We start from the raw sequence: 27,894 nt of genomic DNA, 5'->3' as shown, positions 1-27,894 counted from the left end.
ATCGTTACCACATGATCGAGGGTTTGTGTGGAAGAAGGAGACCACCGCTAAGGTGTACTTATAAATGTACTTGTTCCGCCTGCCTATGCTAATGTGTATCTGCTAAACCCGGTTGATGGGCAAGTCTCTGCATACGTTTATATGCTAAATCCAGGTGTTAGGCCTATCTGTGCGAACAAATATCTGCTAAATACAGGTGTTCGGCTGTCTAGATGCTGACGTGCATTTACTAAAAGCAGGTGTTCGGCCCGTCTGTTGGACATATCTATACTGAGGAGTACCTGCTAAATCAAGGCGTTAGGCCTGTCTGTACGAACAAATATCTGTTAAATCCAGTTGTTCGCCCTGTCTACAAGACGTGTATCTGCTAAACCCAGGTGTTAGGCCTATCTGCTTTAAAATACAGGTGTTCGGCATGTTTGTGTTGACGTATATCTACTGGACCTAGGTGTGAAGTCTGTCTTCGCTGAGGTATATCTGCTAAATCCAGGAAATTTTACACTTTCTAATAATGCCTTGTTCTGGAGTTCGCTTTGATTTCAAATGTACAAAAGTTAAGTAAATTATGTGCATTGTCTTTTTTCAAATTGGCCATCTAAAAGATTCCTATTACCTTCAGACTACATAAAACCCCATGTGAACAGCATTATTTAAAACGACCTTTGTCCCATAATCATAACAAAAACATTAAATTCCCTTTTGCTTTGTTACAGGTCTTGCCATCATGTGGCTTTTCAGAAGATGGACCGGTTGGGTTTTGATAGGTGAGACGATACACTTAACGTTAGACGTACATTCTTGTCGTTCAGTGTAATGTATTGAATGGTATGTATTTCATTACAGAACACTCAGTGTCATGTTGACTGAACAAGAATAGTTTTCCTGTATCATTTAAAATGTTTGACTTGAATTAAATAATTAACATTATTAACTGGCAAAGCATTTGGTCATTAATACACACAGACACACATGTTTCTGTATGGCAATGAAAATCGTAGGTCTAATTCAAAACTTAACTGCGTTGACGATAAATACCTGATTGTGTTCTCGGCTTTACTGCAGTCCTTCTGGAAACAATAACTATTGCTGCTGATACTACAACAACTTCAGCAACGACACAGGCAACAACAACAATTGCTGGTGATACAACTTCAGGTACGACACAAGAAACAACAACTCCTGCTGCCGATGCAACAACGACCTCAACTGTGACACAGGCAACAACGACTCCCGCTGCTGATACTACAACTACTTCAGCTGCGACACAGACAACAACTCCTGCTGCTGATACTACAACAACTTCAGCTACGACACAGGCAACAACAACTTCTGCTGCTGATACTACAACTACTTCAGCTGCGACACAGGCAACAACAACTTCTGCTGCTGATACTACAACAACTTCAGCTGCGACACAAACAACAACAACTTCTGCTGCTGATACTACAACAACTTCAGCTGCGACACAGGCAACAACAACTCCTGCTGCTGATACTACAACTACTTCAGCTGCGACACAGACAACAACAACTTCTGCTGCTGATACTACAACTACTTCAGCTGCGACACAGACAACAACAACTCCTGCTGCTGATACTACAACAACTTCACCTACGACACAGGCAACAACAACTTCTGCTGCTGATACTACAACTACTTCAGCTGCGACACAGACAACAACAACTCCTGCTGCTGATACTACAACAACTTCACCTACGACACAGGCAATAACAACTTCTGCTGCTGATACTACAACTACTTCAGCTGCGACACAGACAACAACAACTTCTGCTGCTGATACTACAACTACTTCAGCTGCGACACAGACAACAACAACTCCTGCTGCTGATACTACAACTACTTCATCTGCGACACAGACAACAACAACTTCTGCTGCTGATACTACAACTACTTCAGCTGCGACACAGACAACAACAACTTCTGCTGCTGATACTACAACTACTTCAGCTGCGACACAGACAACAACAACTCCTGCTGCTGATACTACAACAACTTCAGCTACGACACAGGCAACAACAACTTCTGCTGCTGATACTACAACTACTTCAGCTGCGACACAAACAACAACAACTTCTGCTGCTGATACTACAACAACTTCAGCTGCGACACAGACAACAACAACTTCTGCTGCTGATACTACAACAACTTCAGCTGCGACACAGGCAACAGCAACTCCTGCTGCTGATACTACAACTACTTCAGCTGCGACACAGACAACAACAACTTCTGCTGCTGATACTACAACAACTTCAGCTACGACACAGGCAACAACAACTCCTGCTGCTGATACTACAACGACTTCAACCACGACACAGGCAACAAAAACTCCTGCTGCTGATACTACAACGACTTCAACTACGACACAGACAACAGCAACTCCTGCTACCGATGCAACAACGACTTCATCTGTGACACAGGCAACAACGACTACTACTGCCGATGCTATAACAACTTCAACCACGACACAAGCAACAACAACTCCTGCTGCTGATACTACAACAACTTCAGCTGCGACACAGACAACAACAACTTCTGCTGCTGATACTACAACTACTTCATCTGCGACACAGACAACAACAACTTCTGCTGCTGATACTACAACTACTTCAGCTGCGACACAGACAACAACAACTTCTGCTGCTGATACTACAACTACTTCAGCTGCGACACAGACAACAACAACTCCTGCTGCTGATACTACAACTACTTCAGCTGCGACACAGACAACAACAACTCCTGCTGCTGATACTACAACAACTTCACCTACGACACAGGCAACAGCAACTCCTGCTACCGATGCAACAACGACTTCATCTGTGACACAGGCAACAACGACTACTACTGCCGATGCTATAACAACTTCAACCACGACACAAGCAACAAAAACTCCTGCTGCTGATACTACAACTACTTCAGCTGCGACACAGGTAACAACAGCTCCTGCTGCTGATACTACAACTACTTCAGCTGCGACACAGACAACAACAACTCCTGCTGCTGATACTACAACAACTTCACCTACGACACAGGCAACAGCAACTCCTGCTACCGATGCAACAACGACTTCATCTGTGACACAGGCAACAACGACTACTACTGCCGATGCTATAACAACTTCAACCACGACACAAGCAACAAAAACTCCTGCTGCTGATACTACAACTACTTCAGCTGCGACACAGGTAACAACAGCTCCTGCTGCTGATACTACAACTACTTCAGCTGCGACACAGACAACAACAACTCCTGCTGCTGATACTACAACAACTTCAGCTGCGACACAGGCCACAACAACAATTGCTGCTGATACTACAGCACCATCAACTTGGACGCAGGCAACAACAACAACAATTGCTCATGATACTGCAACAACTTCAACTACGACACAGGCAACAACAATTCCTGCTGATGATACTACAATGATTTCAGCTGCAAAACAGACAACAACAACTGATGGTGATACTACATCAACTTCAGCTACGACTCAGACAACAACAACTATTGCTCCTGACACTGCAACAACTTCAACTACAACAGAGTCTACAACAATTTCGGAAGGTAGGACAATTGCAAGAATTTTCTAGATTTATGATATTTCCATGTCGTATTGGATGTGATTTTTAACTAATTATTTACATCTGTTATAGAGTTGGTTGAATATGGATACAATGAAGGGGACTGGGGCCTTACTGGTGACGACAGTTTAGCTTACCTGTATACAAGCATGGGATTTCCCACACATTCTACCCGAGAATACAACCTCTATGTAAGTATCATCACTCAGATGTGTGAATGGGACAATCAATAGATGAATGGACAACCACAGATTCTCTACAAGCTGTCAGACGGTCGTTTTAATACAGCCTGACTTCACATATTTATTTGAAGTACTTTGTTCAGCATTCCACATTTTCATAACTGAGTGGTTATTTATTCTAAAATAACTTCTCCACAAACTAGTAGGCACCTAACATGTTGAGAGCCCGTGAATTTAGAATTGTTTACAACTCAGTACAGAAATAGGCAGCTCTGTGTGTTCAGTTTTAATCACATGACATGTACAATGACAAAGGATATATTGGATTTTATTTTCATACAATGCTATACGTTAGACCCCAATTTACCTATCATATATATATACTGAGAATTGTTCCTTGCAGATCTCCACAAACGGCTATATTACAATGGGATCCTATTACAATAGCTTCTACGCCAGGAAATTTCCTTACCGTGACTTAAAGATCGTCGCCCCATTTTGGACAGACTCCACCACGTATTATTACAACCGTTACTATTACTATTACTATTACTATTATTACAATTACTTCAACTCTCGGGTGTACTACCAGATCTACACCAATGGCAAAACACGATACGGCAAAGACTCTTCAGTTCTGTTCGACAGAGTCAACCGGTTTATATCAAGCAAGAAGTATGTAAGGCCCTTCAAAGCCCGCTGGATTCTCAAAGTCACGTGGTACAACCTGTTGCAACCATATAGATCAGAGGTATGCCAGAATGTAACGTGAGCAATCCTATATATTAATGATCTTTTCTGAATGACAGTAATAGTTGTCTATGAGAGAATAATGAAAATCGGAATCCTCCATTTGTTTAAGACATTATACTAGCATGATGGGAAATTTTATCATTAGCACGAGAACAGGTACTATTGTAACGTCCCCATTTTACTACCGATATCAGGTATGGAAAGAAATGCTATTTTGCTACTTTGATACTTAGCTTTGAGCCATTTGAAAAGACAGCTACATGAAAACTGACCGTCGCAAGCATATTTCCTCTGTGGTCCTGACAAGGAGAATGTCAAAATGACATTTTATTGAAAAAAAAGTTCGTTAATGTTCATTAAAGATATTAACTTTTTGACTGTTGCGTTGCAGACGAACACCTTTCAGTGCATTCTAGCCACAGACTACCAGCGGTCGTTTGCTGTGATTCTCTATGGCAACGGAGGCATGCTTTGGCCAAAAACCAGTTATTCCTACACACCTGGAATAGGGTTCCAGATGAGCCGGACAAAATATTACAACTCACCGTACAGCAAACGTTTGGAAGCCATGAGGATAGACCAAATTACAGGAAATACAGGTAGTTTTGTTTATTTTTTTTTATTTGATTGGTGTTTTACGCCGTACTCAAGCATATTTCACTTATATGACGGCGGCCAGCATTCTGGTGGGTGGAAACCGGGCAGAGTCCGGGGGAAACCCACGACCATCCGCAAGAGTTGCCAGACCTTCCCACGTACGTCCGGAGAGGAAGCCAGCATGAGCTGCAGGTAATTTTGTCTTACATGTACTGTCCACCCAGCCAGTAACACCTGTACTCTGAGTCTAAGTCTGTGTGAAAAAGATATCTGAAAATGTTACTGTATAAAACCCTAACTGAGGCAAATTGACAAAACCTGCCGATTTCACCAATTACGTGTGATCATTTGTCAACTATCACACTGTTCTGGCTGTCCTTATTACACTCTTCAAGTTTCGGTCTGTTATACTGCACATAGTTAGCAAAGAGTACACTCTTCATGTTTCGGTCTGTTATACTACACATATGTTAGCAGAGAGAGGCAATGCTTACATGCTTATAATTCTTTCAGTAAGTGGCAAGACATTTCAGCAACCTGCCAATGCTCTAGGGTTTCCCGAGGCTCTTCCCGGTTTCCTCCCGCCAGTGTTGGCCACCGTCGTATAAGTGAACATTTTTGAAGTGTGCAACTCCAGTCCGGCAAATAAATAAATAAATAAATAAATATAATTCTTCCAGTAAATGTGTTTTATTCATCAGGTACGGCAGGGATGTGGGTGTTCCAGCTGGATGACAACCGCATAACTGTGCCACCCGCCCTGCAGTGTCTGAGTTGGTATGAAGATCAGACATATCAGTACTGGAACTTTTACTATATGCTAACCCTGGACCGGTTACTCTCCGACTGTCCATGTAGTATTTGGCAGGCTTTCTTCGACCCGCGCTTCACATACGCATGGTGGGAATCCGGCTGGTGGGAAGGCAACTACTGCTTCTATACAACACTGTCACCCTGGCGCTGGAGTGGAGCCAGGGTAATTATAATGTTCACATCATACTAGTACTTCAACTTTAATTATGGCTTTTATTCTGTTTTTGAATACGTTTTTTGGGTGTCTGAACATCGAAACGTATACACTGAAGACAATTTTTCATACTGAATAAAATGTTTGAATGTTTCTTTTAACATTGCAACATTTGGCTTGCCGCATTTAAACTGCGAGTGTACAGACAGTAGTCTAAGGCTTTCCAGAAAGAAAGCGCTGTAAATATGCGCTGAGACTGCACTACATTGGAAAACTGTGGTGAAATCATTGACCACCATACACAGGAGAAACCTTATGGTATAGATCTGTGTAACAATGCCGCACTTTGCTGGAATTTGATTCTCTCCGTGTGGCATATATAGAGTTTATCCAGAAAAAAATTGCTGCATTTATCCAGAAAGATACGGCTGCTTTGATTTAAACTAATGAGTCCTAAACTTACGCCTGGGCCACCTTAATATTTGTGAAATGCACGGATGATATACACGGAAGTCATGGCGGCATCCACTTGTGACGTGTTAAAGCAGATATATATACATACATTTTGACCGTTCTGTTCCTGTACAGAAATGCTGTTATAAGCTGCGAAGGATACGGTGGAGAGGATGGTGGGGATGGAGATACACCTGGTCCTTGAACACCGATGCGCTGACAGGCGGCGGCCTTGTCCGCTATAATCCCGTCTCCCCCCGCCAGTACCGTCGATACCTTGAACATGACAAGATTCCCCACCAGAACTGCTGTCTTCTATCCGGGTTCTGTTCCTACTACAGACAGTACCGCTGGCTCAGCTCATGCTCTCGCTACCGTCCTGTGCGCAGAGGTATGTGACGAGGCGTCATTATTATCACGTCTCAATTATTATCAAGTCGTTATCACACGGTCGTTATTATGCCCTAGTTGTTACGAAGCCGTACATATCGACACGTCGTCAGTATCACCACATCACTTCGTTAGAATTATCACTCCGCCATTACTATTACGCCATCGTTATTATCACACAGTCATCAGTATCTTGTCATCATTATTACCACCCCGCCATTATTATAACACAGTCATCTAATTATTCATTTTGTCATTATTACTGTCACAACAATTTTCTGTTCTCTGTATAATCGTGTCTGTGTATGGACATCATTACCATTATGACGTTTACAGGACATAATAATCGTGTGCAATGTGTCGCGTTTTTTGTCTTTTTTTATGCCGTTAGCATAAGATTCTTTTATCTACATAGCTGTTTCTATGAAACGTCATCATCATTGTCACAATCCCGACCTTCCAACGTTTTCGTGTTATCATCTAGGCGGATTGCAAGAGACGTCATTAACATCATATCATCGTATCAAACTGTCCTGCGTCCAAACGTATGTCTGATATTACTGCTCGAGCATAAGTATACGGTCCACACTCCTTACAGCGCATGCGGCGCTCTCTACCTCTCACTTTAAATCACTGCCACCAGTAGACAAGCTTGACCTTTGGAGCCTGTTAGACGCACGTAGGCTTGTTTAGGCTTACCCTCATCACTTGTCTTCTCCCGTGGAACTATGTAATCAACATTCATTAATAAATTTGTTTCAAGTTTTTGTTAGAATCGTGTTGTACATACTGTATAAAGAGAATGCATGTGTATAAAGTATTATTAGAGACAAAGGTTGAGACAGATTGTTTGTGTTTTCTGACAACACTTCCTACCTCATCACCGTGACCTCGGTGCCCTCGGCGTTGTTCAAGATTTTTGCACAAAATTTGCTATGAGTGGTAGTGATGTTAAGCGGAAGGTAGAGAGTGGCCCATACGCTGTAAGGAGTATGTATGCGGGTTGTTATATCATTATCAGCTGTGTCATTATTACAGCATGTTGCCTAGTGCATGAAGATAATGTACTAAGCTATTTAATACCATGATTCTTTTCAATCGTCGTCGTGTGAGCTAACAATGATGACGATGAAATGAGTGTGAGGTGAATGCTACAGTATTTGAAACAAAATTGTTTCCAAATTATAGAAAATCACAAAGCGACCAAACAAGCCATACCATTTTTACACTTTTTTTGGACAACATATTTCTTGCTATTCTTATACTGTATATTAACGACCTTCCTTTCAGCACTTTTCTGGGGTGATCCGCATATCACAACCTTGGATGGAAAAGGCTACACGTTTAATGGCTGGGGTGAGTACATCCTGCTGGAGGTGAGAAACGCTACATCCGGGGACCTACAACTGACGATCCAGGGTCGAACGGAACGGGCCCAGAACGAGGCTGGGGAATTTACAGACGCTACCATCTTCTCAGCCTTTGCCGCCAAGGACTTCCAAACAGACGCCTCCATGAACGCTCAGCTGAACGGAAACAAAACAAGTAAGATGCAATAATCTGTGTGAACGACAGAAAAACTGGTGTTATTCAAGTCGACTAAAACAAGTGAGGCGACAAGCAATAAAATCATTATATTTCCAATTGAATTATTGTTAGCTTACAAGTGCCTTATTTTAGTTTTGTTCTTGTAGATCTTAACGTGTACTGCAACAGAGTGGACTACACAACACGTTTCCAGAATAGCTCAGCAAACTTCAACGTTCAAGAAGACAACCTTGGCTGCAACCGTCCTGCGAATAAAACACTGAGGGTAACTTTTCTTTCTGGTGAGTGAAAGCTTTACGAAGTTGACTGGTGAACTTTTCAGGCTGTTCTTTCAGTCCCGATGGAAACCACCTTCTGTGGCTGATTCAGTAAAGCCTGTTTTGAATGAAGTCAAAATGTGAATGTATTTATTTATTTTAGATATTTTGAGTTAAGCGTGAACACTCGTGATATCAATGCAAGTATATCATGAAGTCTTAAAATTCGACATGTGTCCAATACCCCTTTCAAATTGTGGTACGGGCCGATGAAAAATACTCAACAATGTCGTATTCTGAGATACAGTAGACAGTGAAGAGCAAAACCGGAGCAGTGACGACAGTGCGATAGTTGGCAAAAGGTCACACGTAACCGTGGTCTAAGGTACGTCAAATGTAAACGACATTAGGTTTTGTTTATAACCCATCCCTGCCTATAAAAATGATGATCCCTTTTCTCAGGCATTAGTCTAAACGTGTCCGTTGGCGTAGAGTTACTGGAAATCTCAGTTACGGTCCCTGAAGATATAGCAGCAACCGTTTCCACTAGGGGGCTGCTGGGCGTCTTTAACAACAACCAGTCAGATGATTTCACTACGCCTGATGGTACAATCGTCTCCATCAACTCCACAGAAGAGGAATTATTTCATGACTTTGGACAAACATGTAAGCACACGTTTATAGTTGTAAAGCTTCCTTAGGCTATTCTTATTCACCGAGAAACAACTTTGTAATAATTTAAAAATAACATTACTAGGACTGAAAACGCAAATATCTTAAAAACGACCATAATGCGATTTTTAAAACTTACAGTCCGGAAAGACTTAACATTTTTGGAAATCTGCATATCCCTGAGTTTAGGAGATGCCCTTCGATCAACAAAACCGAACATTTCATTTACTCTTAAACAGCCTTAATTTTTCTTTCCCGACAGGGCTTGTCAAAGACGCGGACTCCGTTTTCAACTACCGGCCCGGGGATAATGCCAGCAATCATCGCCATAAGGATTTTACTCCAAAATTTCTTTCACAATACACGAAAGACCAAGTAAACGAAGCGAAAGAGGTTTGCCAGGATAATAATGATGTATATTTGACTATCTCTCTACCAACAGATCTGACGTGGCCATGAGCACACTCAATACCGTCAACTCAACAGCCGCAGAGAAGTGCTGTTCTTAGTGAGTATAATGTCATATGCTTAGCCTTTCTGTGAGAAAATACCCGCTCTCTCGAATTTCTCAAACGTAATTGTATAACTGTATAAACATATATATATATATATATACATAGAGAGAGAGAGAGAGAGAGAGAGAGAGAGAGAGAGAGAGAGAGAGAGAGAGAGAGAGAGAGAGAGAGAGAGAGAGAGAGAGAACTGTTTATAAGTGCGTATGACCGATATCTACAATCCGCAGCCTCTTGGGATGTGGTTAGCATTACAAGCCGATATTGGCAGTTGAACCATACATTATTCCGGTGATCTTAAAGCCCATAGGTTTGCATTTAACAAGCTCTTTTTTACTTCTGTCTCCAGGCAACAATATCCCACGAATAACAGTGGACAAAACAGTAAAGGCCACGGTTGGTGAAGAAATCCAACTGATGATAAACGCGTCTGATGCTGATGATGAACAGGTTACCAATTTATATGATAAAAAACATCACAGGCCAAAGTAACTTAAACCAAACCGGAAACCACGCCATTTTGACCTGGACTCCAGGATCTCTAGACCCCGTCGTCATCAGGTAAAGAGTATAAACCTTGGTCGTACAAAAATATTTTGATCAATAACTTCAATAGTCACCGTTGTAGCCCGCTTCACTGCTCATGTTAAGCCATCGAGATTCAAAATTATGTGGAGTCTTTAACAAATTTAGCTCATCCTCAGATCACAATATAGAACATTTGTCAGCCGGTTTATCTGTGCTCACAGCTTGTCGGGCACTGACGACAGTGGCGGGGAGGCTCCAACCCAGTCCACCCAGGTGTTGTTGTGCAGCGGTTGCTCTGGACATGGCCAGTGTGACTTCAACCAAACTGATACCAGTCTAGAGGAATCCTCCAGCAACACTACGAGCTTCATCATCGTGCCGTGTACTTGCGACACAGCTGGATAGGTACGTGACATAGGCTGGAGATGTTCTTGACATATGCTGAATTTATTACTTGACACAGGCTGGGTACGTGCGTGCCATAGACTGGAAATGTCATGCTGAATACCTGTGTGACACATACTGAATATGTACGTGACACATACTGAATTCCTACGTGACAAATACTGAATACGTACCTTACAGATTGGACATGCTGAATAGATATGTGACACAGGTCTGACAGAGGTACGTGGCACAGTTTGGATATAAGTACGTGACACATGCTGAATACCTTACGTGTCACATACTGAAAACGTATGTGACATACTGAATACGTAAGTGACAGACTGGACGCGCTGAATAGGTACATGATATAGACTGAAAAGAAACATTGCATCACATGCTGGTTCAATTTGTGATAGTCTGAATATGTAAGTGACATAGACGGAGTAACTGTATGACATAAACTGGATAGGTACGTAATATAGACTGAATAAGTATGGGAAACAGTAGAGATAGTGCACGTGACACATACTGAAGAGATACGTGACACAGGGTGAATAACTACGTGACATAAATCGACTTTTAGGTGACAGAGGGTAGAAAACATTTGTTCGTTTGTAGTTCCGCTATAAGAGTAGCTGATACAGATTAGAAAGACCTAGGATCTCATTATAAGAGGATATAAGAGCTGCTCTGTGGTTTGATAGTACTTTACTCGACACTGAATCCGGGACTTCGACATGTGGGTATATTGGTAGTATGGATAGTTGATACAGGGTTAGAAAGACACTTTTCCCTTTCTGATTTTGTTAAAGAGGTTACAAGTGTCTCTAGATGTTACCCTGTTCAAACAGCCAAAATCTGCGGGTTTAAATGGAAGCCAATTAGAAAAAAACTCGCGTTCTCACGACCAGGTGGTTGATACAGCTTTAAGCCATACAAGCTCAGGCATTTGTGTTCATTCACTACGATTCGATTTAAGCCAGTTCGGTAATAGAAACGTCATCATAAAATACGTATCTGGGGCTTTGCTATTTCTGAACTGGCTAAAAATCGACTTCACCACATGGTCCGTGTGAACGCACGTGTTTCCTCAACTGGCTTCCATTAAACCGGTTCAGATTTGATCCGGTTTAAATTTTCGCCGGCTGAACGGGTACAAATTTGATAGCTGAAGGCCATTGAGCCGACACCATCTCCACCATGTCAATGTTTTGTATACCAGATCCTTTCCTGCCTTTATATTCTTAAGATGGACTGGTCTGCGTATCAACTGACATATGTTTTCTTGCATTGCTTGATATCGCGAACGTTTTCACCTTCGTTTCGTCAGGGAAGCCTGTGAGCAGGATTACGACGCTGGTGGAGACGAGCCATGCCCGGCGGGGACAAACTGCGCAGACCTGAGCCAGCGGAAGAGCAGGCGATGAACGGCACCGCCTTTAACTGCAGTGACTGTCCGGCAGGACTAAAGAAGGACCAAAGCAAATGTATAGTGTGGTGAGACTTTCTAGCACTTCCAGAGCTTGACGGTTAACCCCGTAGCTAGCAACATTTTTGGAGTAAAATTTTATCATTTATCATTTCTTTGCACAGTCAAGGTAACACAACTTACTTGGAACATAAATTCATGTTAATATGTAAGAGACGGCAAAATTAACATATATTTTATCACAAGAAACGAAGAGATGTTGTTTAAAAACCAAAAGGTACGCATGTTGTGATCATACTGCTCAGCGAACTTTTCATCGCGAAATTACCAGCCTAACAGTGAAGCGATTCGTTTTTATTGTGATGATTGAAGACTATTGCTACCTGTAAGTCAAATTTCTTCTGTATGATAACTCCAATTGTGTGACTTGTCTCTACCCAGACATAGACGAGTGTAACGCCACGGAGCCGGTGTGTCACCAGTTGTGTTTTAACACAGAAGGCAGTTTTACCTGTGCTTGTATGAACGGCTATTCTCAGGATGGGAAGACGTGCTTGGGTAAGATCGGACACAGAGCTTCTGTATATGTCTCGGATGCTCGTGTGCAGCGTGTAATATAAACTGTACTTCTATTCCATAGACTGTTTTGGACACAGTGTGGCCTTAACAAACATGCAGTGGTCGATTCCACAAGACTAGTTTCAACACGTAAAAATTTTAAATTTCCTTGGGGTTCAAATTTCGAGCACATAATAAATATTGTCCCAAGACAAATATGTCAAAATTTTAAATTTGTAGGCCCTAAAGTATGCATTGTATTGGAGTTTTATCCGTTGAATTCTTCCCAGCTCTTGACTGGATCTAAATTGCTGTATAGGCATTACATGTATTCGGCGTTTAAGCTAGCTTTTTGTGGATTGCCAAGTCAAATACAATTCTGTACACCGCCGTGGTGTCTGTGGGCTTCTAACTTGTGTACTCAGGACCATCGGATGTTTCCATGTCCATTGAGTTGCTTGGATTTCTCACTAAATAACAGATAGCACAGTTGGTGGAGCGTCCGCTTCGGGACCGGTAGATCCAGGATCAATCCTTGATCGAGTCACACCTAAGACTTTAAAAGAGGAAGTTGTAACTTCCTCGCTTGGCGTTCAGCATGAAGGGGATAGTGCAACGACTGGTTGACCCGTATCAGTATAATGGCTCGGGCGGGGCGTCTTACTTGCCTTTGGTAAGTCGTCTCAGTGAAGCAGCACTAGATAAAAGAGCGGTGGAAATCCGTCCTGCTACAAGGAGGCACATTACATGTACATGCACCCTAAGGATTCCTTCGTCGTCATATGACTGAAAAATTGTTGAGTACGACGTTAAACCCCCAAGCACACACACACTAAATAACATCTATGTGAAATTCGGGGAACCATATGTCAAGAGCATGTAGTATTCCGATGAGTACAAATTGTGCCCCCCTTTTGGCTGACCTATACCTGTTCTCATATGAATATGACTAAATGCAGAAACATGCATATTCTTCTTATCGACAACAGATATTCTAGCACTGTACACGATTTGAATACTGATTTCCCTTAGTCGCGTAGAACATACCTTGCATCTTTCCAACATCAATGAAAACTGCTGACTGCTTCTCTTTGCATGATTCTGTCCTATTTTCGTACTTTATATACTTTCTTAGTTCATCGGGAGTTTGTGTAATACGTCGTGTTGGTAATTGGCCTTGGGGGTACTGACCTTGAACGTCCTTATTGGTTTACGAATGTCTGTTTCAACGCAGCTATTTTAGATCTCTGTTCCATGTTATTGGATGTGTGATGAAACAGTAACAAACCTGTCCAATACATTGTCTATTTTGTACGCTGAAGTGTTTGGTGCCAGATTTATTAGCCAGCCTGGGTTACTACGCTTTTATCTGGAGCTGTAACGTGGCGTATGATTAGGCTGAAATATGTGACAGTCAAAAACTGTTGGTCCCAAAGCGCTCTTGTTCCTGACCTCCATATTCCCTCGAGAGTACATAGGAGACAAGCAAATTTGTATACATCATATATCCTCTTGTGATCGAATTTAACAGACAACAATGAATGTGAGCTGGGAACGCATGATTGCGATCACATCTGTACCAACACTGATGGCGGCTACAATTGCTCGTGTGAGGATGGCTTTCTCGCCGAGGATGAGGGCAGGAATTGTACAAGAGATCCAAGTAGGTACTTGTAACTAGACTTATACGTACTAATTTGGAATCACTGATTTTGGTATTACCGTGGCCTATCAGGAGATATTTCCATTCGCTTGGACACGCGAAGTGCAGATTCAGATCGTGCCTCGGATCTGGGACTAAGATAGATAGTCTCTTAATCCCAGCTCGGATACCAAATATGTAGGTTTCCTCGTTCACATTGTTCCTGTGACCTTGGTGATAATAAGAGGTCGACAGTACTCGTGTGGCTGCGATATTTGCATGTCACCAGAGAGCGTTGGTCAATAACTTGACCGAATCTCCGGTATCATCCACCCATAAAACTGACCAACATGCTGCAAGTGATGAGGTCGTCCTGAAACACGTCTTGTAATCGAAACATTGTTCTATACAGCCTTGCAGACCAGAAAGAGCAATATACAATATTTTTGTAGATTTGACCACGATAAGTTAAATTTAAGAAGTTTAACGGCGGGAAATACTACACAGTGTGCTCCCAGATGGAACACCTTTATTCTTGTTACCTGTAACATTTGACAGATAATGATCCCTGTCTAGGATCGGACCTGGATTGTGAACACGGATGTAAACAGGGTGCTGGTGGCCCGGAGTGCTTCTGTCAGAGTGGTTACGCCCTGAGTGACAAGACACGCTGCACCGGTAAGACCTTAGATGGGATAAGCACGTGTCGTCGTTCCACGTTCTGACGTCACTGTTATTTGTGTAGCACGAATGAGAGTTGTTTACACTCTCTTCAATTATTATGATTCGTGAGGTTTACACTGACCACAGACCACAGATTCTTCAGCATAACTTTGGGGTCTGTCTTTAAATAAGCTATGCTGCTTGTTTCACGAAATCATGCGAGCCAACGCGTAAATGATGCTTTATTGATTGATTTTAACTTGCCTCCACCAATTATATCTATCTTACTATCCGAACCACCGTTGAGCGATTTCCATCCTTGTGTTAGATCTCCTAAGAGGACTATTTATTTATGAGAGAAAAATTAGAAAATTAGGCTACACCGTTATTCAACATTCCATTTTGTAATCGTGTCTGTTTGTGTATACAGATATAGATGAATGTTCCGGCGATCTCTGTGAGCAACAGTGTACGAATACTGAAGGAGGATTTATGTGTCACTGTTATTCCGGATTTCTGCTCCATTCTGATAAACTGTCCTGTCGCGGTAAGTCACCTAACCACACAAAGAGGATTTACGTGTGACTTTTATAGCGGGTGCTGTTCCATGCTGATAAACTGTCCTGTCACAGTAAGTCACCTGACCACACAAAGAGGGCTCACGTGTAACTGTTGTACCGGATGGCAGCTCCATTCTTATAAACTGTCCTGTCACGGTAAGTCGCCTGTCCGTACAAAAAAGATTCACGTGTGACTGTTATACCGGATTTCAGCTCCATTCTGATAAACTGTCCTGTCACGGTAAGTCATTTGTCCACACAAAGAAGATTCACTCGTTTCTGTTACACCGGAAGGCAGCTCCATTCTGACAAACTGTCCTGTCACGGTAAGTGATCTGTCCACGGAAAGAAGATTCACGTGTGACTGTTGTACCGGAAGACAGCTCCATTCTGATAAATTGTCCTGTCACGATAAGTCATTTGTCCACACAAAGAATATTCAAGCTTGATTTTGCTATAAACTCAAGATGGCGTTCGAGTAAATAAATAAATCATAAAATTAGTAACCAGTTTCTAAATGGGTGATGTTTTTTTTTTTTGGATTACGATCTGTCCATAAAGTTGATCTTGAGAATTAGTCTTGACTACTGAGTAATCCAGCACTCACTGTCGGCTCCGGTTCCGGCATTATGAAGCTGTCTTTGACTTAAGTTAGACTTAGCCCAAACTTTTCTGTGCTAAAATGGTGACATACATTAAGGAATTTTGTTTCAGTCCCGAACCTTGCCTTAGGTCATCATTACAGAAATTAGCAATGAAGTTCAAATTGTAGTTCATGAACAATACTAAGTATTAAGTCGGACTTAAGTCTAAGACAGCTTTGCGGCTCTGGGGCCAGATCTGTTCTTATGATGACCTTAGCTGTTTTACTGCCGCCTTTATTTTATGTTGCACACATTTAAAACAAAATTTTCTTTTACATTATATGGTTCAAACATAGCTATTCCTTTCGTAACGTTTCTGCTGAAGAATGTGACGGTCTCTACTGGGGTGAGGATTGTGGAACGCTTTGCAATTGCTCTGAAAACTCCTTGGAGTGCCACAACACCAGGGGCTGTGTTTGCAGACCCGGCTGGCAAGGCGACAGTTGTGACACAGATATTGACGAGTGTGCAGAAACTGTGGAATGCGATGTGCTACAAACCTGTGTCAACTCTCCTGGAAGCTACAAGTGTGTCTGCAGCGACGGATACGACGACGTGGAGGGACAGTGTACAGGTATGGGGAGGCGTACAGGTATGAGCAATATACAGCTAAGAGCAGTGTTTTGGTATGGGCAACTTGCAGGTATAGGGCAGTGCGCAGGTATGGACAATTTACAGATATGAAAAGTTTACAGGACAGTGTTCACGTATTGGTAAATGTACAGGTGTTGGCAAATGTACAGTTATGGGGAGTGTACACCTATTGACAAATGTATATGGCCAGTGTACACGTATTGCAAATACTATACTACATGTATATTGAGGATACTATAGTGCTTGGATGGAGTGTACTATAGCGTTCACATGCTGAATGCTGTAATGTTCGCATGGAGGATCCTATAGCATTCACATGCGGGGTGCTGTAATGTTCGCATGGAGGATTCTGTAGTGTTCACATGCGGAATGCTATAATGTTCACATGGATGATTCTATAGCCTTCACATGCATGATGCTGTAATGTTCGCATGGAGGATTCTGTAGTGTTCACACGCGGAATGCCGTAATGTTCGCATGGAGGATTCTATAGCGTTCACCTGCAGAATGCTGTAATGTTCGCATGGAGGATTCTGTAGCGTCCACATGCAGGATGCTGTAATGTTCGCATGGAGGATTCTATAGCGTTCACATGCAGAATGCTGTAATGTTCGCATGGAGGACACTGTAGTTTTTATATGGAGGATACTGCACTTTCACACGCAAGCAGTATGGAGGATACTTTAGTGTTCACACGAAGGATAGTATAGTTTTCTCCCGGAGGACACCATTGTATTCACGTCGAAAATAGTGTGGTGTTTACATGGAGGGTATTAGGGTGTTTATTTTGAACATTCTACATTGTTTGCTAGAAGTATAATTAGTCTTCGCATGGAAGATAATATAATGTTTAAATAATTGTAATTGGAAGGCGTATGCTATGGCGTTCACACGAAGGATACTACATCGTTCACACTGAAGTGTTTGCCTGAATTTATTTATTTATACCATTGGTGTTTTACGCCTTACTCAAAAATATTTAACACATACGACGGCGGCCAGTATTGTGGTGGGAGGAAATGTGGTGTGAGAAAACCGGACAGAGCCCTCAATCCCATCTGAATTTTTTCTTTTATCCCACTCTTCCATTTAGACATTGACGAATGCAGCGATGAGTTACGACACACCTGTGACTACGAGTGTGTGAATGGTCAGGGCGGATATGAGTGCAATTGTGCCGCTGGGTATATCGGACAAGGCAACAACTGTACTGGTAAGGCTAATCCATATTTTATATTCGCTCACTATTCCAACTGTACTGGTAAAGCTAATCGATATGGTAGAGCCGCTCACTATTCCAACATCTGTACTGGTAAAGCTAATCGATATGGTAGAGCCGCTCACTATTCCAACATCTGTACTGGTAAGGCTAATCGATATGGTAGAGCCGCTCACTATTCCAACATCTGTACTGGTAAGGCTAATCGATACGGTAGATTCGATCTCTATTCCAACATCTGTACTGGTAAGGCTAATCGATATGGTATATTCGCTCACTATTCCAACATCTGTACTGGTAAAGCTAATCGATATGGTAGAGCGGCTCACTATTCCAACATCTGTACTGGTAAGGCTAATCGATACGGTAGATTCGATCTCTATTCCAACATCTGTACTGGTAAGGCTAATCGATATGGTAGAGCCGCTCACTATTCCAGCATCTGTACTGGTAAGGCTAATCAGTATGGTAGAGCCGCTCACTATTCCAACATCTGTACCGGTAAGGCGTGCTGAAGTCATCAACCATTCTAATTACACCTACTGGTAAAGCTAATGAATATGCCTAGAGCTAGACTGGTAAGGCTAATTAACATAGGCTTACGAGTGGCCCTTTACTCCAACAACTGTACCGTCAAGGTTAATTCATGTGTCTTCATCGGCAACAACTCTACCATTAAGGGTAATCAATACATTGTAGACGGTCACATCTGTAGGGAGGGTACCACTAATAGGATCATCTGTAAACCGAAGAACTGGCAGTGTAAGTAAGGCCAGTGACTATACCCGAGACGACAACCGCTGCAGGAGTAGGTTATCTCTTAGCCGTAAACTTTATTCCTAGCTGTGGCAACCTTGTAATATTAAGTCAAATTAACTCATCTGATTGGATACCACGCTCTCTTATTTTATCTTAATCCTGTACAAGGGCATTTGTTTGATAACTTCCGGATTAGGTGAAGATTAACTGTTATTATTAAGATGCTTTATTTTACACATCCAGTGTTCATTAGTCGGACAAACATAGATGGGAATCCTGACGAAACTCTTAACCACATAGTATGTTTTTTACAGATTTAGACGAGTGCACAGAAATCGTCCCGGACTGCGAACACAAATGTGTAAACACAGAGGGCAGTTACTTTTGTGACTGCTTCCGGGGTTACGAGTTGGCGGATGACCGGAAATCGTGTAAAGACAGTAAGTCATATTGGGCAAACGCTGAAAAACTTGGTGCAAACAAGCCATAGCAGTGCAGAAGACAGTCTAGGGCAATAGTGCTTTTAATATTTCTGTCTCGACAAAATTAACGAGGAGAAAAATGGCAGATAATTTTTACACAGTTCTCAACTCAAAATCAATTTCTCAAAAATAATATAAATAAAATTTATATAATTCCGGTCAAGAGAAAACAAGGATTATTTAAGCGACAAGTAAGATCTGTATATCTGTCCAAAGAATGAATTTATTTATTTATTTCATTGGTGTTTTACGCGGTACTCACTAATATTTCACTTATACGACGGCGGCCAGCATTATGGTGGGAGGAAACCGGGCAGAGCGCGGTGGAAACCCACAAGCATCCGCAGGTTTCTGGCAGACCTTGCCACGTACGGATGGATGATAATAAATATATTGTTACCGCAGTTAACCTTTAAGGACAAGACGAACTCAACGGTATCATATGTATAGTCCTGCGTCACTAAAACCCTATGCCGTGACACCACACATGGTGCCCCGGCCCCGACACCGGGCCGATCAGTAACAAGAAAACCGATTTTAGTCTTCAGAATGACTATACTTGGACTTTACACGTGTCTTCCGAAAATTGTATAGTGGATTTTCGCAACATTTCTGTGAACAAAAGTTAAACTCAAAAAGATCCATTGTCAAAATTGTCCCTCAAAAATAAGCCAACTTGTTTCATCAATCATTGTCTCATCGGGGATTTTCCTGTCATGATTTTGTCATATCGGTAACTGTACGGAACGAAATTTTTTTCCAGTTGACAAGTTATGCGACAATAGCGCCATAATTTGCGACCAAATCTGCACAATCAACGACACGAGTCTTGAAGTAATCTGCCTTTGTAGACCTGGATACCGACCAATCAATGAAACCCACTGTGAGGGTAAGTTGAGCTAGTTAATAAAGTAATCAATGAAACCCACAGTGAGGGTCAGTCAAGCTAGTTAATTGAGCACAAATGTTAATAGACTGGGGTACAAAGCTATCACATCACTCATTCTGTTATGCATCATTAACATGTCCTCTACTGTAGTCACAAAGGCTACTGAAATTACATACTAAGCGCTTAGCCTTCCATTTCAGCGAATAACGGAAAACGTTCCATTTGATTACCAATGACTGGCCTATGGTTCCACAGTTCGCACACACACAATGTGCACAAAGACGCAATGCCACATTACGTGACTTCAGTTTTCATTCTGTTTCGCTTTACGCCTGGTGTTTGATCATATTGTGTAGATAAACGACTTTATCACTTGAACAGTGACAGCAAAGGTGACAGTTGTGTAGTGACAAACTACGACGCATGCACGTTTCAAAAATGAGATCCAGGGTCATTAATAAAAATACGAAAAATACGAAAAAAACGTTTCCATGTGCATGCTTTTGTTAGAATTCGTAAATTCCCTGCATGTATAGCGAGCCATACAGTGGAGAAAATTCATCGATCTTTATTAAAAGCGAGATGTAGAATATCTAGTGGTCCCTCGAGTCCTTTTCAAACACGTTTTGATATCTGGCGCAATAGCAGGTTTGTATAATTAACCTTCTTCTTTTGCAGACATCGATGAGTGTAGACCTATGCTTGGTGTGTGTTCACACAAATGTGAAAATACAGACGGAGGATATAGATGCTTGTGTGACCTTGGCTATCAACTCACCAACGATGGCAAGACTTGCGAAGGTGCAGCACAATGGCACGGGCTTGTCAAGTCCACCAAAATTGTCCTAACTTCCTAACTATTTGGAAAAAAAGACAAACATAGACATTATTTAGAAATAATCAAGACAATTTCTTAAAAGAATTCATAAAAGTGGATACATAGATGTCGTATTTAACCTTAATACGTGTTACTTCGATGAACGTTACCTCCAGTGGAAGGCTATAGGCGAGATATTCTGGAGAAGAGATAACAACATAGCACATCAATATAGGTACTGGTATGTGTGTAAATACGTAATATGAGAAAAATCGCCAAGGTGGCTGTAACAATGCAGCTAATCGCCTTGTTGACTTCTTTACTAGTTTGTGATAGGTTCCACTGGGGAGAGGACTGTGGCAAGGCGTGTGACTGTGGCCCTGGAGGAGTGTGTAACCACACCCAGGGTTGTGTGTGTCGCCAGGGGTGGACTGGTCAACGCTGTATGACGGACGTTCTCGAGTGTCAGAACAGCGACGCATGTGAAGAGGGTATGCGGTGCGTGGAAAGACTGGGGTCTTACCGATGTGACTGCCAAAGCGGCTACACGTTGAATAATGGGACATGTCAAGGTAAGGATTTTACTGTTATACTAGTATATAAAGATTAGGAATTCTCCAGTAATAACAGCAACTGACTTTTTATACGCATGAACCGTGAACTAGTATGACTGCTGTTAATTATGTAACATTGTCCAACACTCTCTATTAAAAATGTTATTTCCGAACTTCTTGTCCTTTAATAAAGTAAATTTCGTGTTCCGCAGATATTGACGAATGTCACGAGAAGATGCATAACTGTGCCCAGATATGCAGAAACACGATTGGTTCGTACAGTTGCCTCTGTCAGCCAGGCTACAGGAGCACACAAGGGGAAGGCACTGTGTGTCAGGGTAAGTGGTAGGCATGCTTACACTTGTGGGTTTGTGAGGCCATAAATTCGTAATGCACGGTTAAATGTAATTTAACTGTCATGAAATAAGATCTGCCTGTGTGGGTAATGACGTGCTGCTATGCTGCAGAGACACGTTAATTGGAAGTTTTAAACTGTATGCTGGTTTCCAATGCATTATAACATCTTGACGATCATTACATGTTTGATATTCAATATTTCGTATCTATGTGGTATTTCGGTGTGTAAAGTTTCTGACATGCAAGTTCAAACAAATTCCACAAAATTTCAATTCTGAAAACGTTTTTTCACCTGCTGAATGTTTGTCATTTGACAGTGTGTCTACATTGTTCCATACTGAAAAGGGTTCTTTGCATTTCAAAACAAATATGGAATAAATATTTTATGTACCATTGTCGTATACAACAGAAGTTGAAGGCAATCATTAGAGGTTTGCGGAATTATATCTTGTTTTCACCAGACATTGACGAATGTTCAGTCGGCCACCTGTGCGAGGCGAACTGTAAGAATACGGGGGGCAGTTACGTCTGCTCATGTCATCAGGACTTTACTCTCTCTGACGACAAACTCACCTGTAACAGAGGTAAGGCATCTGGGATAACGTTTAAACTGACGGAATAGCACACATGTATGACATGACATTTGAACAGACACAATAAAATCTCGATAACATATTTCAAATGACTCTTCGTTTTCTTCACAACTATCACAGGAGATAATGATCAAAACGTCTGAATCTTGCAGTGTTTACGTATGTTCATTGACTGCTTAACATTGTTTTTGATGCAAAAATTTACGCATTTCACATCTTTCCTCGACGTCAGTGAAAACTATATATATCATACTTTCTCTTTCAGACAGCGATCTTCAGTAAGTTCAGTTTTGGGGGATTTTGTGAGGCTAAACTATTAAAAAAACTGGTCTGCGTGAAATTGACTTTGTTTGCATGAACAACGTTCTTGTCTATTTAAGAACGGATTTGACGTAAACATTTACATATTTCATGTACTCTCACATCAGCAAGCTCAATATTTTATGATTTTGCAATGATAAATCTTTTAATGAAATTGATCTGTGTGAGTTTGATTTTTGTCGTTAGTTTGGCGTTAATAAACAATTTATCAGTCAATCCATCAATGATGATGTCAAAGGTGCATTTGTGCCATTCCTGTCGTTACACTGGTATACAGCCGATTCATGTGTACACAAGTTTTAAAAAGTCTTCACACTATTAAAAATTTATGTTTATGCACAATTTGTGATTCATTTATGTGGTGTACTGTTTGTTTCAGCACTACAATATCCATTATGTGGAACCCGTCAGCTCAGTTGCGTTTACGGATGCGACTTCAGTAGTGACAGTTGTTTTTGTCCACGTGATCATGTACTTGAGGACGACGGCGTTTCATGTAAAGGTAAGTTCAAATGTGCATGTGCTATTTTCCCATCAGTAAGTTACGCTGGCTTTCTCATCTGTGAACTATAGCTCCACAGTTAAAATGCTCAGTGTTTACAGCCAAGATTATGCGCTGGTTGTGTAAAGTCAATGTGTATACTTACCGACGACGACCTCTAAATAACACATTACTTAATCACAGGTAAAAACGATTGAGTGAGTGATCTTTTAATCACATAATATATGGAATCAGAGTAACCTGATATTGTGTTTTATTTCCATAGAGCTTAGATATCGAGTGAAAGCCAAAATAACGCTGCAGTTAACATACAGCAGTTCGCTAAATCTGAGGTACTCGGAGGAGTACAAGACCACAGCGCACGAGATTCAGGAAGCTGTAAGTAAACGCGTCTGACTGAAATAGTGTAAGCGGTGAGTTTCTGTGGGGTACCCGCAAGGTTTCTTCACCGTGTAACACTCGCAATACCTCAAGCCATTTATGTAGGATAAGACTGAGGGGGAGTGAGGAGATAAGTTTGTTAGAAATCTCTCAAACCAATGTTTGCCATTTGTGAATTATTGGATACTTGCCAGTACGGTGCAGATATTACTTTTGGATTCATGGTTGTTCGAAGGCTAATTATGATAACAGGTTTTGTTCTTTGGCTTTGCAGTTGTGGGCCTTTTATAAGGACATTCCAGACGTCTCGACAGTACTTGTCCGAGAACTACGGTAGGTTAATATATAACACTGGTGCACCACACTTGGTGCAATTGTTAGGCTTCTCATTACAGTTAAAAGTACCTGTGATGGAAGAAAACTTCTTGGTTACCCACAATGTTTCGGAAAGTTACCTGCTGAATATGGAGTGCTAAATATTAAATATCATTTTGTATTTACCATTGACATAGATAAACGATAGAGATCAAAGAGTTTAATCTATGGATAACAGTCAATCTGCTAAGAGAAATCTATGGTTTCCCTCACGGAAATCCTCCATCTTGATTCCAGGAATGGATCAGTATCAGCTGTCCATGAAGTTGTGTTCTCAGTGACTGTAAGTCTGTCGCAGACCCAGAGTGTGATGGTCTCTCTAAAAGGTGCCTACACCTCTGGGTACCTGACCGTCGTAGGTGTCCCAGTCCTGATTACCAGCACACCTGTACTCATCACCAGAACCAACAGAGAATGTAGGTGAAATTAGAATATCAACGCTAAACCAACTGGGCTTAAAGACGCCTGTGGAATAAATATTGAACTGCTTTCTTTACATATATCCTCGCATCGTGTCATAAATATAACATTTATATTATAATCATGATGCCAATGATACTCCAATTGTCTGTTCAAATCTAATATCCAAGGGTAAATCTAAGGATTTTTTCGTACTTCTTGATTTTTCTTATTAATTTTTATCCTTTTCGTATATGGATATTTCCGATATGTTGTACTTTTACACTACCATGCTTATCTAACAACGCAGTTGGCTGCAAATTACAGTCAGAAGAGAGTTGTATATCTACAAAAATGCAGAGTATAGCTCAAGCTACCTGCAAATTTTTCAGCACTGAAAATACATGTACACCGTTTCGTATTTCGAGTCGGATTCACGATTTTTGACAATGTTGATCAGAGTGCCTTGAGCTAATAGGTCACATAAATCTATGCCATCAACTTGCTGTCATTCTTCGCGGAAGTCATGTATATTTTGGTTTTTAGTTGAGGTGACTCAACCCTTGACATGTGAAGCCGAACCTTGTGGCTACGACGAAGTTTGTTTTAATCGTAACGGAGAGGCCGAGTGCTTCCGGTAAGTCAGTATAAAACTTTATACTATGGGTATAATGATTCTATACTGTTAAATTTATAGTGAATGACTGAAGAATTCTGTAAAATTGTTTTCACTGGGATCGAAAGACTGTCATTATACATGCAGACAATGAACTTGAATGAAGAACTGGACAGTATGTTGTTTTCAAGTGTCAGTGATAGTAGGGGACAGTGTAAGGCTATTATAGCATGCCTCTCAGGGGTTGCAATCCGGAATACACAATATTCCGTATGCATGTACTATTTAGACACCTTCTTGACGTCATTGGCGAATTGATTACTTCCTCTCTTTTGCATATTAAATATCCTCCTGAATGACTTCTGAATGGATAAATGAATGAACTATGAAGATATGGTATTAATGGGTTGAATTTTTGATTTTGATGACAAGGATTATGGTAAGTGTTTGAAAATGATCAAACTTGGCCAACTTCTGTAAGTTTGTTTATTTGGATGGAAGAAACCTATTTTCTAAAGACCACTGTGTTTTAGCTGCAAAGTCTGCCCTGTAATGTATTGAATGATTGATGTTCTGTGTACATATAGCCAGTAAGGTATTGTCATAGTACATACCAATCCTGCTTGTCGTTTACAGGGAAGGAACAGTCTTTGCTGGAACTCCCTCAGATGAAAAGCCAAGTAAGACCTAACATTATACCCAAGATTACGTGATGTTCAACATTATCAGATTGTCAGCGAAATCTCTTTCTTGAAAAGTTCATCTAGGTTGATTTAAGGCAAATTTCTATTAAATATATTAATATTTCAATTAATATTTGAATGGCTTGATTGTTCTTTCAACTTAATACTCAAGAATATATTCACGTGCAGTTTATTTATTTATTTATTTGACTGGTGCTTTACCCCTTAGTCAAGGATATTTCACTTTTACGACAGCGGCCAGCATTATGGTGGGAGGAAATCGGGCAGAGCCCAGGGGGGAAACCCACGACCATCCGCAGGTTTTCACGTGCATGTATACGTTTGCGATCGTGGGTAAGGAGATGGGGGTGTCATAGTGCCTGTAACCTACCCGTCGGTCTGTTACTGACACTGCAATTTCTATATCCAAGACCGGTACTGAACTCGGACCTCGTGGTTCGAGCTTCTTATCACCCCCTCATTTCGTTTCGCTCCCCATTATCTCGCATAATCACTGCTACTTCACATATACCTTTCATAATGTTTAAAGCGTCATACGGATGAACTGTCAACCTATATTCTACAGAATTGGAAATAATTCCAGGTTTTTGTTAGAACATTTCCCAATTTAAGTAAACCAGATATGTGTATAGTGTAATCACACATTGACCACATACACATGTTTGCTCGCCATGTCATGTGGTGACATTTGCGTAATACAACCGCCACGCATTCTAATCACTGACCACAACGTTAGCAGAAACGGGTGGCTTTGAATATCACTTGGTTGATAGTCCATATTGAAGGTTGTAATCGATAGGCACGTATATTTGTGTGCTTGCACGGGTCTACATAGGTGTGTTCGATAGCTTCTTTGAAGTATTTTGTCTACGATTTGTACAAATATGTTGATGATATTTCAGTTTCAGATGCCTTGGGCCTCGGACTAGGCCTGGGTATCCCCTTGGGGATTATCGTGGTGATCTTGGTTATTGTGCTAGTGAAAAGGCCCTGGGTTAACAAAAAATCCCGTTCCGGAAGGGTCACCCCTATTTCCATCAGCCAGGCCAGCGAACGGTGAGTGGGAAAGCGGACATGTGGGTTGACAGATAGTTATGTATTAAAATGTATTTTATTTTTCTTTCTTTGCTTCCAAAAAAAAAAAAAAAAGAATTGGGAATTCCGAGTTTATTTTCCAATGATTATCTTATTAACATTGATGTGTCTCCTGACTACCTCACTGCAGTTTAATCTGAATAAGACAGTTATTAATTCGATACTTCCAGTGAAATAACTTAACACTACACAGTGAGAATGCGATGCGAGATTTGCAAAAACATAACTCGGTTATTTCCCTTTACACAGCCTTGACAACGTCGGAGGCCCTTCGACAAACGCGAGGTGGGTTGGAGGTCAAAGACCACAGGTACAGCAAGGCCTGGACTTCTGAGCCCTGGGTGTTTCTTTTTATTTTAGATGGATTTATTCAGTAATTCTACAGTTGTGTGTCAAAAAGAGTTTATTTTTTATGAAACAAAAACATATTAGTTTGCCAAAGTCATCCTAACCAAACCGATATAATTATAGTAACGCCTTTTTGTTTTCCATTGGCACATTATACACTTTACAGCAAATTGCACAGTTGCTTATTTTATTGTATTGCTTGTATATAGCACGGGTTTTACACCCTTCAGACGTCCATCATGACGTCTCTAAATTCTGCAATTAGTATTTAAGGTGCATTTCAATGCTTTAACCATCCTGCCAATTTCAAATTGTTATTTATTACTCCATTGCAATGATTGCAACTACTGTCTATTAATCAGCTATATTTTAAGGAGACTGCTTTTAAATTACGGCACATTCTGGTGCTAGCCTAAATATTGTGCATTAAATCCATTAAGGTAACTTGTCATCTATGTGTATCTTGCCATGTGTGATAAAAAAAACAATACACCATATAATATATATAACGCCTTTTTGTTTTCAATTAGAACATTAAAAAATATACCAGT

At 41.1% G+C, this 27,894-nt stretch overlaps 1 protein-coding gene across 1 annotated transcript; it reads left to right on the top strand.

Moving 5' to 3' along the window:
• The first annotated feature begins 11 nt into the window (after nt 1-11).
• LOC135464988 (mucin-4-like) lies at nt 12-27,894 on the top strand. Its single transcript, XM_064742575.1, is given in 35 exon segments — nt 12-21; nt 714-764; nt 1,063-3,579; nt 3,669-3,787; nt 4,182-4,529; nt 4,923-5,130; nt 5,830-6,104; nt 6,684-6,939; nt 8,229-8,483; nt 8,633-8,767; nt 9,206-9,409; nt 9,678-9,824; nt 9,827-9,923; nt 10,677-10,744; nt 12,189-12,335; nt 12,713-12,829; nt 14,361-14,492; nt 15,030-15,149; nt 15,565-15,681; nt 16,664-16,912; nt 18,026-18,145; nt 19,225-19,350; nt 20,156-20,281; nt 20,960-21,082; nt 21,425-21,670; nt 21,865-21,990; nt 22,471-22,593; nt 23,303-23,425; nt 23,691-23,803; nt 24,081-24,139; nt 24,419-24,597; nt 25,127-25,217; nt 25,833-25,876; nt 26,803-26,956; nt 27,245-27,894. Coding segments are annotated over 35 exon segments (7,410 nt in total). The 3' UTR covers nt 27,330-27,894.

Source organism: Liolophura sinensis, chromosome 1 (assembly GCF_032854445.1).
Source record: "Liolophura sinensis isolate JHLJ2023 chromosome 1, CUHK_Ljap_v2, whole genome shotgun sequence".
In the NCBI taxonomy this organism is placed as follows: domain Eukaryota; kingdom Metazoa; phylum Mollusca; class Polyplacophora; order Chitonida; family Chitonidae; genus Liolophura; species Liolophura sinensis.
Note: the sequence above shows the minus strand (reverse complement) of the source record. Positions and strands in the feature narration are given on the sequence as shown.